Source organism: Saccostrea echinata, unplaced genomic scaffold (genome assembly GCF_033153115.1).
Source record: "Saccostrea echinata isolate AGI-Se365-2 ecotype Australia unplaced genomic scaffold, CSIRO_AGI_Sech_v1 ptg000054l, whole genome shotgun sequence".
Taxonomy (NCBI): Eukaryota; Metazoa; Mollusca; class Bivalvia; order Ostreida; family Ostreidae; genus Saccostrea; species Saccostrea echinata.
Genome location: NW_026889803.1, coordinates 15,830,409 through 15,849,738, shown reverse-complemented (window position 1 = coordinate 15,849,738; position 19,330 = coordinate 15,830,409). Strand labels below are relative to the sequence as shown.

General features: G+C 33.5%; 2 protein-coding genes across 2 annotated transcripts in view; one reads left to right on the top strand and one right to left on the bottom strand.

Annotated features, from left to right (window-relative positions):
* Window positions 1-19,330, bottom strand: part of LOC133171732 (twisted gastrulation protein homolog 1-A-like) — a 403,867-nt gene that overhangs the window by 161,710 nt on the left and 222,827 nt on the right. The gene's annotated exons all lie outside the window — the stretch shown is intronic.
* Window positions 1,895-16,217, top strand: LOC133204568 (uncharacterized). Its single transcript, XM_061340318.1, has 5 exons — window positions 1,895-2,466; window positions 4,429-4,584; window positions 5,223-5,364; window positions 8,134-8,316; window positions 15,375-16,217. The coding sequence occupies exons 1-5, from the start codon at window positions 1,937-1,939 to the stop codon at window positions 15,576-15,578; spliced, it is 1,215 nt and encodes a 404-aa protein (XP_061196302.1). The 5' UTR covers window positions 1,895-1,936; the 3' UTR covers window positions 15,579-16,217.

Sequence of the window (19,330 nt, the reverse complement as noted above, 5' to 3'; positions counted from 1 at the left end):
TGGTTGTTCTGGACAAATGCCGCTTAATGCTGCTGACTTAAGAACCCTCTATAATACACCTGTGTAAAATGTTTTTGGACATTGTGAAAATTATATTGAATAAAGCTGTGAATATTGAGCTAATCTAATTAATTTTCAATATATGGTGCGTGGCATTTACCCCCAGGAAAAATGTTCAAACACAACCAAGTACCAATGAAAAGAAATCACTGCTGAGTACTTTCATAGAGAAAATGCATGTATATAAAGTGTTCAATTAATTTATCTTGGTCTTTTAAAATGTTAAGAATACTTGAATTGATTACAAATTGAGTAATATACTGTAAATTTTAATTTATAAGATTTTAGATCTAAGGGCAGATCACTCTAACTGCAGAAAAATACCATAGAATCAGAACTCTTTAGTGTGCAGTGTAGAGAGTGTTCTTAACCAGAAGCACTTTGATGGACAAACACCGCTCAATGCATTTGAATATATCCAATTTTTCTGGACAAACGCACTGACTTGTAGAGAAGTTTTAAAGAAACATACCCAAGATTTTCTTCAAGGGTTTTATGTATTTTTATGACTGGTATTTTTATAGGAACAGAGTTATCTTCCGTGACTTCTTACATGAAAGAATATTAAAAGCGAAACATTTGGAGCGTAAAATCCCAACCAGGCCAAATCCAACATACGCGATCGATCAGTTTACCTTTAAGGTCACCAGCAACCAATATTTTGCCAAACGTTGAAAATACACCTCCATAAACTTCTCTATCAGGCCCGTAGGAAGCAATTTCAGTTGGGGGGGGGTCACAGCCATACATTTTCAGTTGGAGGGGCACCATCAACTACCAAAAATTTTTTGACAAGCAAAAAAAAAAAAAAAAAAAAAAGTTCACCAGACGTTTTTATTGAGGGGGCGCAGGCATATAGTAGCTATGTTTTCTATAGTAATCTATATATCAGCAAAATTATCAGCAAAATCTCCCCCCCCCCGTGCCCCCCGGTTCCTACGGCTATGTCTATATAGCACGTTATCGCCAAGATGCGATACAACTAATCGAAGTTAAGTATCCTCATATGTTGTGTTGTGTCGGGTCAAGTTGGGAAAACTTTACAATCTTTCTCTGAAGAACAGCAAGACCAATGTTACACAGGTGAGCTTTGTGTTTCATGGGCCTCTTATTGGCTGTAGATTTTATTTTTGATTCCATATAATATAGAATAGAATAGAATTTAACATATAATTACACGTAATTTATATACTATAAATGGTATTAGTTACACGTACTATAGTGTCATATCAAAACTGTTATAGATCTTGAGCTAAATGCAAGCATAAATTACAAACATACAGCGATTAATACAAACATTTGACCTTAAATCTAAATGTCTAATACTGCCTTTAAAAATGAGAAAATACAACCATTTTTTTTTAAAATTGGAATTGATTTAAAGTGCAAAATATTTTTTTTTAAATATGATCAGTAGCATGTTCACCAGTTCACTGAGTTTCTTAGTTTTAAGCTTATCATGAATCTAGAAGACATTGTTTTTAATGGCATTATTTTACCCATCTAATCTGTGCTTTTAATAGCTAAATAGTAATAATTCCAAAGTAGCAAATTGAACCCTAGTGGCTACGTTGACAAAAAATGTTCTCGTGTTTATTTGGTTAGTGAATACATTCAACGACGATATTCATTTACTTGCTTGATCAAGTTGATATCGAATTATCATTTATCGAAATCATTTGATTTATTAAACAGAAAAATGTGAATATTCCATTATTTAATAATCAGGGTCTAACTGTATAAATATGCGGAGAACATTGAATTATAGTCGGGCGTGATCTACTGACAGACACGCACCAGGTGCGGGAAACTTCCTAAGTTCCTTTGACTGTTTGAGTCGAGAAACTAATCATCTTGCAAATGACAACAGAAAACAATGGAAGAAGATTCATCAGATGGTAGTTCTACAACTACAAGTTCCACTTCACGATCACCATTATTGTCTGATTCAGTATCACGAATGCGAAAACATTTGAAAAGAAAATTAACCTCAAGATCTCGATCTCATGAAAGCGAAGATAGTTATAGCTCCGGAGTGAAATGTGGGAGGCGTTGTGGAAATCGTGTATCAGAATGGGATATGTTTACATTAGAATCGCATGGAATATTTTATGATGAAAAGGCAACAGAATTGTTCGATTTATATAAATCAGTTCTGAAAAATATGTACATGTATTCGGTGTTAGTAGACGACACCACATTTTGGACTAAACTTCTTCAGATAAAGGAATTTCTGATTGAATCAACAAAAAGATGCATGAATAGCTTAGATGCTGATGAAGGATTTGCTAAAATGGAACAATTGAGTTCGGGAGAAGTTCTAGGTGAAACCAAAAAGTGTGTGCAAGCAATAGCAAAAATAAAAGAGGAAATTGAATCAGCATCATCATTAGATACACTTTCCTGGTATGGTTTCATTTACAGTGTTTGTTCCATATTTCACAGGGTATTGATTTTATAATATTTAGAAAAATAAACTTCTCTTGAACAGTTGAATATAAACAATTTAATATTTTCGTGAATCAAGCAAACTTAATAATATTAATTGGGGACGTATATCATGTATATTCCTATTGTAGGTCCCTGTATTAATTTGCTTATCCTCTCTATGCCTGGAAGATGCATTTAGGCCATTGAAAAGAGGCCATTTGCCACAATGGCATGGTCACATATTTGATAAGTGTGTTCAGGGACCTATATACTAACGGGATAGGCAACTCTCGCAAGTCTCGCGATACTTTGTAAGTTGCATGATTTCATAAGTCAATTTTAATTAAATATATCTCTTTTGCTATCAAATATTTCAGAATAAAATCTTAATTTATCTATCAAAAAATCATTCAAGATTTGTTATTAGCACTGTTTTTACTCCTTATCTTAGTAGTAATTACGCTTATTTAAAAATCAGTGCGTGCCCCTGATCGGCCGTATTTCCGAGAAATCACCGATTTTGGTGGTTGTTAACTTAATATCTAAATTATTTTATAATATGTGCTTTAAAATTTATTAAATATCCATTCTGATACACAAAAAACAGATTACATTAATCAGAAAACAAGCTTTTTACTGGGAAAAAACATATTTTAAAAAACTTGCAGTGTTGTGTGTGCCGTTTTGGGTAAATAAACATGGCGCTGAAGGAGTTGCCTATCCTGTTAGTATATAGGTCTCTGGTGTGTTGTACATAGTCATGACTTCTTGAACTAAGGTTTGGTCACATTGTGGGGTCAAACTTTCTATGAAATTAAAAAGAAAAAAAATTAAAAAAAAAAAAAATTCTTCTAGAGAATAGCCAGCGTGCCAAATTAACAGTGGTGTGAATTAATAGAGCTAACTCTTGTTATATATATTGGACTATCCAATCTGATTAAAATCAGATCCTTTGATCTGCTCACATAGATCTCTTCACAAGTGTTATTGTTATCATTCTTTTGATTTAGATGTATAAAACAGATTCTAACATACTTGCCATATTGGCGTATTCAAAATTTAGCCAATTGAGGGGTATGGAGTTGTTGGCGTAATCATGAATTACGCCAACATGTCTGTGTCGTGTATTGTATATGTATTAGTAAATGATTTCTTAGCAGTATTCATGAATTAGGGCATCATTGTCTGTGCCAAAACCGCTAAAATATGAAGCCCACTTTTTTAAGTACACATACAGTATAAGCCAGACCTGAACCAAAATCTTATAAGAAAAACAGAACCAAAACCTTGGACCTCAGTTTTCAGTTGTTTTGGGGAACCCTGACAGCCCTACCCCATGTTATGGCAGGTGTTAGCAAGTTAAAGATCCCTCATTTTTCAATGGCCCTGAATTCTAAGTATTGGTCTACATTTGAAGCCCTTTAGGACTTGTGGTGATGTCTCCTATGAGTGAAAAAATCTTGAAATGGACATAACAACAATCAATCAATAAATCATATATTTTATGTCTTACTTTATATTTACAGAAGAAAGACAGACAAATATAAAGTAATATATGAGGGTTGACTTGTCCTAAAAAGTCATAGACAATGTTTATAACTTTTAATCATTAAACTGTTTGAATTGGAATCATGAGTGCTAAATGAAAATGAAACTTGATAAAGCAGTATAATTATAGTAATACAGTAATAACTGTTGTATAGTTTATATAATTATATTAAGTGTTCAAGGGTTTTACCAAAATCTAGCTTATATAATTGTTGTGTGTTTTATATGAAAGATATTTATAGACATCTTAGAGGAAATACAGACAAGGAAAAAAATTAATAGGATCTATCTTCAGCGCAATTTCAACCCAAGGAAACATCATTCCATCTTGCATTTCATACTGATTTACCGGTACATAAACATGACAATGTAAAATGATTCTTTTTTTAGGCATCTTTTTAGCCTTTGGCATGCTGGAATATTGGAGTATGTTCAGTACTATTCTGACTTAATTAAAGAATTGTTTTCTGAAAGAAGAATTGGAGTGGAAGGTGAATTCTGTCAGCTTCTAACTTTCTTCAGCAAGATATTCCTGATAAATGCAATGTGAGTTTATTTTATGCTTGAAACAATTTCAAAATTTATTTTGTAAACAATGTTTGGGCATACCGTATAAGTAGAATTTTTAGTGAGATGTAAATTTAGCGATTTATCAAAAAAAAATGGTATATAATTTTACTGAGAAGTAATACATGGTAATATGTGATTTTTTTAATGTCAAGTAAGATATCTATAATAACTGATATGGGTTAAATTGTTAGCCATATTCAATTTTAGCAATCTCAAAACCCTCACTAATACAATGTAATGCCAAAATTGAATCCTTGCTAAATATTCTGCTTCTATGGTATATTTCATGTATTTGTCTCTTTTTGTTTCCCATCATCATTTCAGATAACTCAATTCAAGGACAGCAAGTTCTCCTATCTTTTGTTGTATTGTTTTCATCACAAATGAGAAGAATAAATGTTGTTCTCTTTTTTTTTTCAAACATTTCATAAGCAAACACATTTAATATTTTTTTTCATGAGAGTAAAAAAAAGTTTAAATGCATTACCATATCTTGAATGTCGAAGCAGTATATTTATTTTAGATATCAGCTGAATATTATTTCTTATTAATGAAAATGCTAAAAAACTTTTTTGTATTTTAATGAAGTAAGTGAGTTAAATTAAATTTTGCAGGAGAGGAGATGCTTTGCAGAAAGTGCAAATGACACTCAATGGAACAGAAACAACTAGTGTTCCAGATTTAAGATACAGCCTGCAGGGAGATGCAACTTTGGAAAAAGGAGGAGCATCTCTTATGACAGTGACTGTAGGAAAGGTTGGTATGAAAGTTTTAAATGGAATCTTTGTATGATGAAAAATCTAAATATTGTAAATGATAATATTTTATTTCTTTTATGGAATAATGCTTCTGATCATCTTGTTAGAGGTTGGGGCTTCCAAATCACTTCAATGTATTCATGGTATTCAAGCTATATTCAGTGTTTGAGATACCAAAGTTCAACTCTATAAACCTTTTTATATCAGTTTTTTCCCCATTAATGTTCTGAATTGCTATTTCAGCAGAAAGATTAAATAATGTACTCTTAATATATCTTTGTTCTTGCCAGTTTTAAGGTTAGGATAAATTTATGGTTCAGTTAATATTTACAACATGTGCAGATGCCAAAAAAAAAAAAAGAAAAGAAAAGAAAAACAAAACTAGAACTAGACTGACTAATCATTTGTATGAAATAGATGTTAACCCTCATTTCAGTCTTTGAATTAAATATTCTAAAAGTTTTTAAAGAAATTTTGTCTGATTGTAGACACAGCACCAGAAGAAGAAAACTTCCCCACCTGACACAATCGCTATTTTTAGCCTGGTTGTAACAGACAAGTCGCGATCAAAACTAGCTTCATTCATTTCATTTCAATTGATATGAATAGCTATTAAATAATATATTCTTTAATTTATTTATTTTATTTTATTTTAAAAAGTTCATTGAATGTTCTTTAAGGCTTATAATATTAGCATGTCCCAATTATTCCGACTCAATGGCCTGCGACCTATGGTACAATCTGTCAAAGTATATCTTAACAGGCTTATTAAGTATGGTTTTGAAACTTTTTTTCATGATAATTAGCAGGTTAAAATATAAATTTTCAAATCTGATCAGGGCTAGTGATTTTATGGTCAGTGCTAGTAAAAATTATGGGAAATTCAAGTAGCCTGACTGGTCTAGTACTCACAAAAGTTAATGTCAAACCCAGCCATACCTAAAGATTACAGACATTTATAAAATTTATATAATTCATATACAGGTAAACTTTGGTATCTCGAACACCGATATGTCGAATACCACGGATATCTCGAAGTGAATCAACAGTCACAGCCGTTTTTATTATATTTATGATTTAAAAAAAAACGGTATCTCGAACACAGAAATCTCAAATACCTCGCTTATCTCGAAGTAGATTTACTGTCGCTAGTGCTATAAACACATGCGTTATCTCGAAGTCCAACAAGTTTCTCGCTCCGCTGAATTCACACCTTAGTACACAATAATCTCATTATGCTAATTTTATGGTCTGTTGAACGTTTCGTTAGGTCTAGCACAAGCTTCATGGGACCATTGCTGATAATCACACCTTATTAGCCCCCAAGCTGTTGTTTTTGGTAGTTAAATTTAATTACGCTGGCCAGGTGATTTGGAGGTGTTAATAAAATGCACACTCGGAGATATGATGACACGATAATGAAACAGCGGCTTGGGGACGATTACTGTAATAGGAATTTAAATTTATCGAAAGTACACGCTTATACACATTATTACATATCAAAGTAAACACTGAACACATCAGTGATATTGAACTCAAGAAATTATACAATTAAAGACATTATTTTGAGTATAAAAGTGAGTACCAAAGATCTAAATCTTCAGTACACATCATGTCTGATAAGGCAGTCTTACAAAGAACCCGGTAGCCAACCTGGGGGGATAGTTAGATTATCTGACCGTGGTGTAAAAAGAAAACTTGAAGTTCATATAATCGAAACAAAGTTTGCTTTTGTTTATGTATATTGGCAATTATAATAAATTATTGTAGAACGATAATTCCTGTTTCCATCTTAATCCTTACTACAGTGATCGGTTTATCATTTACAACACATATCCGGGTATCAGAAAATCTGAAACCAGCATGATGATTATCATTATTGCTATTGAAAGCGATCGAAATTTGTAAACTGTAAGAGTTGCAGTATTGAATAAAATAATACATATGCATTATAAGTATATATGCAAATGTAATTTTAAAAAGATAGCACTAAGTATGAACTGAAACATTTACCGCTTATATTAAATTATGCACGTGATGGAAAGGGGGGAGGGGTTAATTTCCTGTTAATAGAACATGCAACATAACAATATCGGTACCAAATTCATCAACTTCGATATCTCGAACACTCGGATATTTGAAGTTTTTCCTCAGTCCCGCCAAGTTCGAGATATCGAAGTTTACCTGTATATTATTTATAAACAAATTATGAAATCACTACTTGGGCTGTATAAGTTCACAATTGTGACAGAAGTTGCTTAGTATAGAAGAGCTCTTTAACACAATAGCCATTTTTTTGGAACTGTGTTACTAAAGGAGATAGTTGGAAGGGGTTCCACATCTTCTTACTGGAAAAGTATAAGTAAGATACCAAAATGAACTTTTCAGATGAAAGTATGTGATAATTATTTGACCAAATGTTGTACATATAGAAGCTAATGCCCTGTGAATAAATATGAAATTCATGCAATGAAGTCATGATACTGGTACAAAAATTATTATTTGAAAGTAGCAAGTGACCCATGTTTTTCATGACCCTATAGTGATTCAAGATTTGTGATATGCAGATTTCTTCTTAAAATTATGTTTGCTTTTAATTCAGTTGAAAGTTGTTATGTGATATTCAGGTGACCTAAAAGGCCTATGGGCCTCTTGTTCTTCCATTACTTTTATTACAAATAAGTAGATTAACTGTGTCATCATAGACTTCTGGTAAATCAAATTTATAGATTTTAAAAGTAAGCACTTTGAAAATTTATGATTTCAGGTGAAGATGTGGTTGTTTGCACATGATGGATTAACTAGCACTGATTTCAATATCAGAGACATGAAGCTTACAGGCCAATCTGTGGAGAGCTTGTTAGGACAGCATGGGGAAGAGCTTCTACTGGAAACTAAGAAATCTGTTATAGGAACTACATGTTTAGGAATGATTTGTGTTAAGACCATGGTTAGTAGTTTTAATTAATTTTATTACTGGAAAGACTTCATGTACTTTTCTGATCAAAGTTTGTCAACTGAATACAAGTAGACTATACTCTGATACATAATTCTGTTTATCAGTTTTTGATTTCAATGAATGGTCTTGCCATTATTACTATAGATAGAAATTTCTGTGGAATTCTTTCAAAACTCGATCTACTCTTACTACTGTTTTTGTCCAACTGTAATTAAACTTGACTCAGAAAGAGACAAACAAAAGATCATTATTTTATTTATTGCTGTTGTGATAGTTTCAAGTCCAAGTACCACCTTTCTCTACCTTATTAGAGCTACAGTCTCATCAGGGATTTCTGGTTCACTTGAGTTTAAGTTTGTGGGGCAAGTCCATTTCCAATTCACTATCAAACCTACCTGAAACTTGCATGGATGATGCATCTAGGGATACACACTACCAGGCTTGCTTCTGATGCTGGATCTGACCTACATTTTCCTGATGAGTGACCAGTCCTCAAGACCATAAACTCAGAACAGACTAAGTCAAAATTTCAAATGAATACAAGTAATAGCTTTTTAAAAAGCTTGCCTGACTAAATCAATCAATATCTGTGGAACATATAAGCAAGGGAAGTGCTAAACGTTTTCGTCATCAAGGAGTGACATAGTTGCAATACTTCATTACACAAGATGTACAATTGACTTTCTCAAATGTCATAACCAAATATTACACATTAATGAATATCTAAGACATGCCACTGTTTGGTCATTTATTAGTTAGTCCACGGGTTGACTAGTTACGTTCACTTGGATATTCTCGGGTGGCTCATGCCTCGCACACTAATATTAAACTACTTTGTATGGAGCATAGTGGAGTCAGCCGAGGATTGCAGATTGAGTTGTGTTGGGATGAAACTGCAAGTGCGCCTGCGTAGATTGGAATTCTGGGGAAAATAGTTAGACGAGTCGTTCTAAAGAAATTCATGTTACTCTTTACCAGAGGGCACGCTTCTTCATGCACGCTCTCTGGTCAGTGATAGATTGATGAGACAGCCTCTGTTTATAGACTGATCAGTTCTCCGTCATTCTTGACGACGAAGTAAATTGTAAACAGTTTTAACCAGGAAAGTTGTTCTGCAGCGTTCGAGACAAAAATGCTTAAGCTGCTCTAGGACGCAAAGTAAATGGCTGGTACACTTCATAGCAAGAGTACCCCCCCCCCCCCCCCCCCCCCCGAATTGGATAAAACTTACTTGCGATGATGGTCGTACCATCTATTATGAATGAGTTTAAAATACATCTTTATGTACAGTTTTAAAATCGTATACAGTTTTATATTTCAGTTGATTTTGAGATCTTTCTCATTTCTTCTATAATATTGTGTTTTATAGATGAATTCAAATAAAAACCAGTACAGATCATGATGTCATCTTCATTTTGCCGATTCTTTATTTAGAACCTTAGTGAAGCCCATTCCTCTATGGGTACTGGCCTACACTCTTGTTGCTATATTGAAAGGAAACTTGTTCATCACAAAGCATGGAATAATATGCCACTGCCTGACTTTCTAAGCTTTTTAAAAAGCTAACCTTGTAATGTACATTATTTTGTACTGAATCAAGAAGGGATGTCCCATTTACCAGGTGAACGGAGTTTGTTTATAATTGGACTAGTCCACTTATGGGATAACCGAGAAACAAGATGGTGGTCATCTCAAAGAGCCCCACTTTCAGCAATGAACATGAAAATGTAAGGTAGCCTATTTTTAACCTTAACCCTTGACCTAGAAACTTTGTTCAAGGTCACTGCACATCCATTGACCAGTGACACTCTGTGAGTAAAGTATGAGCCACATTGGACCAAGGGGAGAAAAGATATGCTCCTGACAAGGATTTTTAGCTCTTCTGAGCTAATGCTATGGCCATTTGTGTGGTGTGCATAAACATTTTAGAAGATGTGCCATAACTCAAGAACCCCTTGGCCAATTATTGTCAAATTTGTCACAGGGTATCCTTGGCCCAAGGGCTCCCATTTGTACTAAATCTAGGATTGTGACCCTTAAACAAGGGGAGATAAGTAGGAAAATAGAACCAAAAGTACTGTTTGCTAAAAAATCTTCTTCTCAAGAACCACTGGGCAGATTATCACCAAACTTACACAAAAGGATGAGGATATGTTGTAGATTCAAATTTGCATGGGGAATCACCCTGGGGCAAAGGGCGTGGTCTCAAGGTCACTTCAAAGTTGACCAAAAATTACATTTTATTAAAATGTTGATATTTTGCTTACTATAAGGACAAGGATCATCAAATCTTGTCAGTTGATGCATCTAAGGACCTCATATCATGTTGACTCAATTTGGTCATGGTGACCTACTTTTTAAATTTTGCAGCCATTCTTTTTCAAAATGATTTAGAGGCATATTTTGAGCAATTTAAGGCCTATGATCATCAAAGTTTGTCAGTTGATGTATCTTGGGTCCTCGAATTATGTCAATTAAAAAGTAGGTCACCTTGAGGCCAAAGTAAAAAATACCTTTGTTTCCCCTAATGCGACCGACCCACTTAAATCGTGCCGACTGAAAAGTTTTTTTTAATAAGATTATTCAAGTATTTTTTTTTATTGTTTATCAACTTTATAAAATACAATTTCATCAAAATCCATTTTATCAGAACGGCGGCTTTTGTTTTACTCTCACCCACAACATGTGACCACAGAGGGTTAGCTCATGTTGTAAAACAACGGTGAAGTATCAATCTTGTATATCTTCAACTTATTAGAATCCTACAATCTTGAAACATTTTGTGAATTAAATATATCATGACTAAGGAGTGTTAAGATGGTATTTACAAATGTGTATTCTAAAATTAATGTACGTAGTAAGCATGGCAAAGCCTGCCCCATGAGCAGGGGCCCACCTTGTTTATGCATATCAATAAATTTCACTGCATTTCATTTCCTTTCGATCTAATAAACATTTCATGTATGATCCCATTTTTACTATATAGGATCACAGGAGTTGTAAATATGTCTTTGTGTAGTCATTTCATCTTGATAAATATAATTTACATGTCGTGTCTTCATTCCTATTATTTATTGGGAAAACTTCGTGACTATAACATTAGATATATGAAACTTTATTTAATTCAACCAAATTATACTCTTTCCAGATAGTGTTGAAATCTTTAAAATTTGCTTAATGTACGGCTTCCTGAGACGTTCATTGTATTTTTCTTAAGTAAGGCCCTTGAAAATAGGTTGTTCCTTTGCTTTAGATGTCCATTATCCTAAAATCAAGGGAAAAACATCTCTTATTTGTAAGAATTCGTCGAACCCCCACCAGGGCTTTGCCCTAGACCCACTGGAGGCTTCAATGCAGCCCCCAAACCCCCTGCCTTCTACTGAGCCCCTCCCCCCGTTATGAAATTCCTGGATCCGCCACTGGTAAGGGGTATTTTTCGTGCTAACATCTAGATGTATACTGCGACACTGGACCTACGTGTTTTAGGGTCTCATTCCACGTCTCATGTCGGGACTTGTGACTTAGAATAAGCTCCTGAATTACGTCGGGACTCCAAAACGAAATACTAGAATCACTGCGCCAAGCGAGGCCCTTGTGATTTTGTCTGTGTAAGAACTCAAAGATGATAGTAGGTTTTAAAATACTCTCGGGTGTCCTATGGTTGAGTATTTGCAAATCTTGTCTTTTTGTAAATATTCGATTTCAATAAATATACGCTGGCCTGAGATATTTCACAAGTTCGAATGAATAATATTTGTGAATTAATTTACCATACATGTTGCTTCATTTGTATGATATTCGGTTTAAAAATTGGTTTCTTTTGTTCTTTCTTATTTATAAAGATATTAAAGAGAGGTTAAGCATTTGATCGTGTGCGTCTACGTGAACGTGTAAACCCAGAAGTGTTTTTACAAGTACATGTAACTAACATCGTGTTCTGTTTAACAAACTGTATGTGTACTGGTGCGTGTAAACGTCATTTCAACAAGTCATTTTACAATCCATTTTTATCAAATAATTCTGTGACTTTGATTAAAAAGGATTCAAAATTGTACGTAATAAACTCTCAATATCACAACAAACACCGCCTGAAAAATATATATTCTATAATTTGAGTTTAAGAAGGTACACGTTACTTATGAATCTACACGTTGTGTACAACTCGTAGAATTATGCGGTATGCAAATCTGATGACGTAAATCGCAGTAAATTAGGGGATTTCCCTAGCTTCACGTACACTTCTCTATTATTAAATTTTTTAGAATGTATTTTCAAAACTGCTGTCAGAAAAAAAAATAATATACCTACCTACCTACCCAACTTGAGATTTTAGGGTCGGGTTAGGGGAAACAAAGATATTTTTAATGATGGCCTGACCTACTTTTTGAATTTTATGGCTAATCTTTTTCAAAACAATTAAGGTCATTAAATCGAATACTTAGAGGTTTAGAATCATTCAATCTTGTAAGATGATGCATCATGGTCCCATAAAACATATTTATTAAAAAGTAGGTCACAGTGACCTACTTTTTGAACTTTGCAGGCATTCAATTTCACAGTGTTCAAGAGGCATAATTTGGACATTTTAAGGCCTATGATAATAAAACTTCGTAAGTTGATGCTTCTTGGGTCCTCAAAAAAATGACAAGTGAAAAGTAGGTCACCTTGACCTACTTTTGAAATTTTATGGTTATATTTGAATATTTAAGGGTACTATTTGGCTAAGAATCATCAAAATTTATCAGTTCATGTATCTTGGGTCCTTTGAGTAGGTCGACTGAAAAGTAGGTTACCTTGACCTACTTTTCAATTTATAAGACTATAATTAAATATTTCGGGTAGTAATTGGCTTAGAATCATCAAACTTCGTCAGTTGATGCATCTTGAGTCTTCGGAGTAGATTGACTGAAAAGTAGATCACCGCAGCCTACTTTTGAAAATTTATGGCTTTAATTAAATATTTTCAGGTACTAATTGGCTTAGAATTATCAAACTTTGTCATCTTGAGTCCTCGGGTAAGTTGACTGAAATGTGGGTCACTGTGACCTACTTCTGAAATTTTATTGCTTTTTTAAAATATTTTTGAATATTTATCACTAATTGGCTTAGAATCACCAAACTTTGTCAGTTAATGCATCTTGGGTCCACAGAATTAGTCGACTGAAAAGGAGGTCACTGTGACCTATTTTTGAAATTTTATGGCTTTATTTAAATATATCAGGTACTTATTGGCTTAGAATCATCAAACTTTGTCCTGATGCATCTTGGGTCCTCAAAGTATGTCATCTGAAAAGTAAGTCACTATGACTTACTTTTGAAATTTTATGGTAATAATTTTAAAAATAATTTAGGTATTAATTGGCTTAGAATCATCAAACTTAGTTGATGCATCTTGGGTCGTCAGAGAATGACAAGTGATAAGTAGGTCACCATGACCTACTCTCAGGTATGGAATCATCTTGGGTTCTCAAGGGTCCTCAAAGTGTTTCATCTTAAATGTAGGACATGATGACCTACCTTTGGAATTTCAAGGCTTTATCTAAATATACAGTAGAAGCTTCAAATAGAAGTGATAGGTTGAAGGGTTTATCAGAAGAGCAATTCAAGGCCCTTGGGCCTCTTGTTCATATAATTCTGCTATGACCTTAACCTTAGACCTAGAAAAAATTGTTCAAGGTCACTGCACAACCTTTACCCAAAGGCACTCTGTGGGCAAAGTATGAGCCAGATTGGGCCAAGGAGAGAAAGGATATGCTCCAGACAAGAGATCTCAGATGGACAGACGGACGGACAGGCTGATCACTATAGGGCACCCGCAGAGCGGGTCCCTAATAATTAGCAAATCCATTGCATTAGTGTTGGCTGCCCATATGTGTTATTTAAAAAATGAGATAAAATTTGCAGTTAATAACAAATCTGAAGCTTAAGAATCAGGTTAAAAGAACCAACTTTTTGTTATTCTGTATTTCTCATTTCTTTTCTTCTTCTTTCTTTCTTATTTTTTTTTTTTTGCAAAATTATTGGGGCGGCGACTGCTGCCCCTTTGCCAACGCCCCTGAAAGTGAAGATATTCAGAATCAAAATTTTGAGTTGAGTCTATTTTTAGTTTATGGTCTTGGTCTCTGGTTAATGTTTTTGAGCAATTCTAAGCATCCTTGGGTGAAGGGGATTTAAGTATGTTCAAATGAAGGGCCACACCCTTTTTCAAGGGGAGATAATTAAGAATTGATGAAAATTTAATTGTGTCTTTTAAAAATCTTCTTCTCAATAACCACTGGACCAGAAAAGATAAAACTTATGTGAAACCTTTACTCCATGGTGTATAGATTCAAGTTTGAACATGAACCCGAGGGCAAGGACAGGGTCACATTAGGTGATTAATTTTTTTCTTAGGAATATATAGAAAATTCTTATAAAATCTTCTTAAGAACAGCAAAGCCATGATTAGTCATATTTATATGGAAGCATCCTCAGGTAGTGTATATTCATGTTTGTTCATATCATGACCCCATGATAGGGAGGGGCCACAATAGAAGATCAACTTTACATAGGAATATAGAGGAGAAAATCTAAAAATCTTTTTCAAGCTGTGATTAGTCCTTCAAATATGGAAGCATTTTCACTTAATATTCAGATTCAATTTTGTTCACATCATGATCCCTCCCCCCCTACCCCCCTGGGTATTTTCTGCAGTATACTGTAGACTTAACTACTGTGACATCCTAGATGAGTGAATGTGAGATGGGATAGCTAAGTGGCTGTCAGATTGAAAATTGTAAACATGGATTTTGAGAGCAATTTCAAGAAACTTTAGCGTAGTCCATGTCAAGATGGTTTTATTGCTCTCGCTGTCTATAGGGATTATTTTCTTAATAACACTGTGTTAAAAACGAATGTTTTGCTGTATTTTTAATATTTTCACAGTACAAATATCACTTTTGTTATTTTCACAGTCAAATTATCTGCTGAATTCAGTCCATGCACAATATTTTTTTCTTCACACTAATGGTATTAAATGAATATAATATATTGTTATATCAATATTGCAGATCATTTTCACACGTTTGGATATGGACAGAACGCATTTAACACGCTTGGTTGAAGGTTCAAAGGTGGAAGATTTAAGAAGTAGCATTCATTACTCAAAGCCCTACAACTTTTTAGTTAGAAAAGATCGAGAAGAGATTTTGGATACAATGTTTCATCTTGGTTTGCTCTGCAGAGTGAGAAGTTCACTAGCACTTCAGGATTAGCAACAAACACATTTTGCCTTTTTGTGTTATTAAGTTCTTTAATACAGCTCAAACTTGGTGAATGAATGCACTAACATGTTGACGTAAAACTTGGTTTATAGCTCATGTTAGCTCTTTTGATCACATTAACTCTGGGAAAGTCATTTATGCATGTACATTTGTAAAAATGAAGCCACAGTTCACATGTTTTATGATTGTGGTGGATATTTAAGCTCATTTTGAAATTATTTGTAGCTCTACTGGTCAGAGACTAGAAGAGCTTATGTGAAAGTAAGGTGTCTATCATCCGTCCTTTTGTCTGTTTGTCTGTAAACAGTTTTTCAAAATGCTACTCCTTGGTCCAATTTCAATATAACTTGGTTAACAATTAGACTACACTAAAATACTCAATTCTATATATTGGTTTTTATACCCCCTGCAAACAAAGTTTTGGGGGTTATATTGGAATCTGCATGTCTGTCTAGTTGTATGTCCTTCTGTAGTCTGATCTCGAAGACTATTGCATGGATTTGTCTGAAAATTTGTACACTCATTATTCACCATATGAAGGTGTGCACCTGATATTTGCATCATTATTGGTTAATTTTTCTGCATTTTACAGGTGTTGCATAAATATTTGGTGCTTGCAAAATTTATTAACTTTTGTAAATAAATATTTTTGAATAACAAATTTTTTTGTATAGTTATATATATATATATATATATATATATATATATATATATATATATATATATGCATTCTTTTGTTAATTTAATATAGAAACTTGACTGGCTATTTATATTTCGATCACACTATTTATAACCCATTGTTCGAATTTAGCAGATATCAGGTCCGACGGACGATTAGACGACGCGACGGAAAAGGATCCCACTCACGTGTCTGCTATGCTACAAAGCCGACGCAATTAAAGCAAAGTCATGTCATGTTATCTTATTGTCGCCAAATGCTTTGAGGCATTTAGAACCCCCTTTATTTGTCACTGGGTATCTTTTATTGATGTGCAAAATTAATCAATTCTATAATACATACAGAAAAATACAATTGTGTGACATATTTCCAAGTTCTTAGAGGACAGCGTTGTGATATTCAAAAAATTCAATAAAAAGCACTGTGTCAAGTAATGTCCATTTTGAAAGGTTATATGTTACTCTGATGCATTCTTTGAATTTTTTTTTGAAAAAAGAGAAAGCAGAAGGGAACAGGATTATAAAATCACAACTAAACATCAATCTGTGCATGCACAGATTTAGGAAGATGAAATCAATCGGCGAAATGAAATCATAGCCAATAGAGCTGTATTAAAAGAAAAGAAAAGAATTTTAAATGTAAAATATTTTAAGCATTGTTTGCTGTGATATTCCTCATTTCAATGAGCTTTTGAAATTAAAGCATGTAGTTTGTTGTTCTATACATGTGCTATTCGTGTTTATGGGCTTAAGCTCATTGAAAGATGCATTTACTTCCGGTGTACACGAAAAGAATTTATTTGAAGTATATTGGATTTATTGAGATTTAATTTTTCACTTTCATGTTTGTTGCACTATAGGCATTTCACTCGGGATGTTCGATAATCTTTTTCAGGCGCCATGACGACTAAATTAGTCCCCAATTAGAGACCATATTATGGGTGAAGATGTAAAAAAAAATATTGTATTATTTGTCTGAAGAGTATACTACATGTAATAGAAGGTCCTTACTCTGAAGATATCTTTAAACATTGGTTTAAAAAAATGGGTTCCTACAACTGTTTTGTTAATGCTGAGATAACAGCAATGATTTTTCATAATATGTGAAGGAGAAGTGATTGTAAATATATTGTGATTGTAAATACTTGTAAATATAAGTAAACATTTAAAAATAAAACATTTTAAAAAAGGATCTTCAAACTTTTTGAAATGATACATTTTGCGGCATTGCAATGTGTTGACCAAAAAAAAAAAGGTCATGGTAATCTGCTGTATAGCTCACCTAAATCAAAAGCTTTTTTGACTGAAATTTTGTCCCTTTAGACTTTGTATGTTACCATTGTTGTCATTGTAATTGCTAGAAACATTGAGATTTAGATTTAAATCATGACCTTCAAGGGAAGGATGAGGCCACAATAAGAGATCATGGGAACATAGTGTGAAAAGTTTTTGTTTGTTTGTTGTTTAACGTCCCTCTCGAGAATTTTTCACTCATATGGAGACGCCACCACTTGTCGGTGGAGAGCTGCAAATTTTAACCTATGCTCGGCACTTAGGGCCATTGAGCAGTGAGGGATCTTTTTCGTGCCAGCACCTACTGCGACACGGGATCTCGGTTCATACGGTCTCATCCGAAGGACCGGTCTCCATGTCCCACAGTGGGATTCGAACCTGCGACGTGAGGATCAACTCCTTACTCGCGACTCTAGAGCATACACTCTTACCACTGCGCCACGCGGGCGACTTGTGCGAAAAGTCGATTGTTAGAACTTTCTACAAAAGAAAACAGCTAGGGCATGATAAGTCGTGTTATTATATAAGTTTTTCAGACAGTATACTATAAAATATGCAGGGAAAAAATGCTGTAAAAAGAAAAAGGTTGATGCATACCGTTTGCAAATATCTTTTTATGTAAATTATGACCTTTTCCGAACTGGTAATAAGCTGGAACATGAGATTTAAAATTATATAATACAGATGGAAATTAATATAATACAATGGAAAATTTTCAATAGAAATAGAATATTGACAACAGAAATGGAAAATTATACAATACAAATGAAAATTTAAAATACAAATAGAAAATTACACAAAATAAATTAAAACAATGCAATACAAATGAAAATTTTACAATACAAATGGAAAATTATACAAACGGAAAATTAAAGAATACAGATTAAAATTATGCAATACAATTTAAAAGTTATTACAATTTACGAATGTAAAATTATGCAACACCAATGAAAAATTAAATATAATACAAATAAAATTATACAATACAACTGAAAAATATACAATACAAATAGAAAATTATGCAATACAAATGGGAAGTTATAGATACAAATAGAAGTTATGTATAATAGAAATGAGATTTATACAATGCAAATGGAAAATTATTCATGCAATACAAATGCAAAAGATCTAAAATAGCAAATTTTGACATGACATAAGTCGAAAATTGACTGGTGAGTTTCACACAATTTTTTTTTTTAGAAAACTCTGGCTGCGCCCTCCCCCCCCCCCCCCCCCCCCCCAATAATTTTGCCGATATATAGAATACTGGTACTAAAGAGAACATATAGCTACTATATATGCTTGTGTTCCCATGTAATAATGAAGTCTAATGCCTTTTTTTTGGCTTGTCAAGGAATTTTTTCATAGTGCCCCCCAACTGAGAATATATGGTCTCCCCAGCTGAAATTGCTTCCTACGGACCTGAGTTATTGTAACTTTTTTTTTTTTTTTAGAATTAAATACTGTATATTATGCCAGTGGTTAAACCTGACAATTAATACATTGGATCTAGACCTGTATAAAGATGTGTGTGTGTTGTTGTTTTTTTTTTTTAAAGACAACTATACTTATTAGATTGCAAGAAAAAAATTATATCACCGATCACATCGTTGCAGATTTAACATGCTACCTTTCATTAAAAAAAAAATACACGGGAAGAAATTTAACAGCAGAAAATATTTAAAACCTGACTGTGGTCATGTCTTGAGCATTGCAATAATGCTACATATGTGAGTTAAAAGATAATACGTAATATAATTTCATTTTTATCA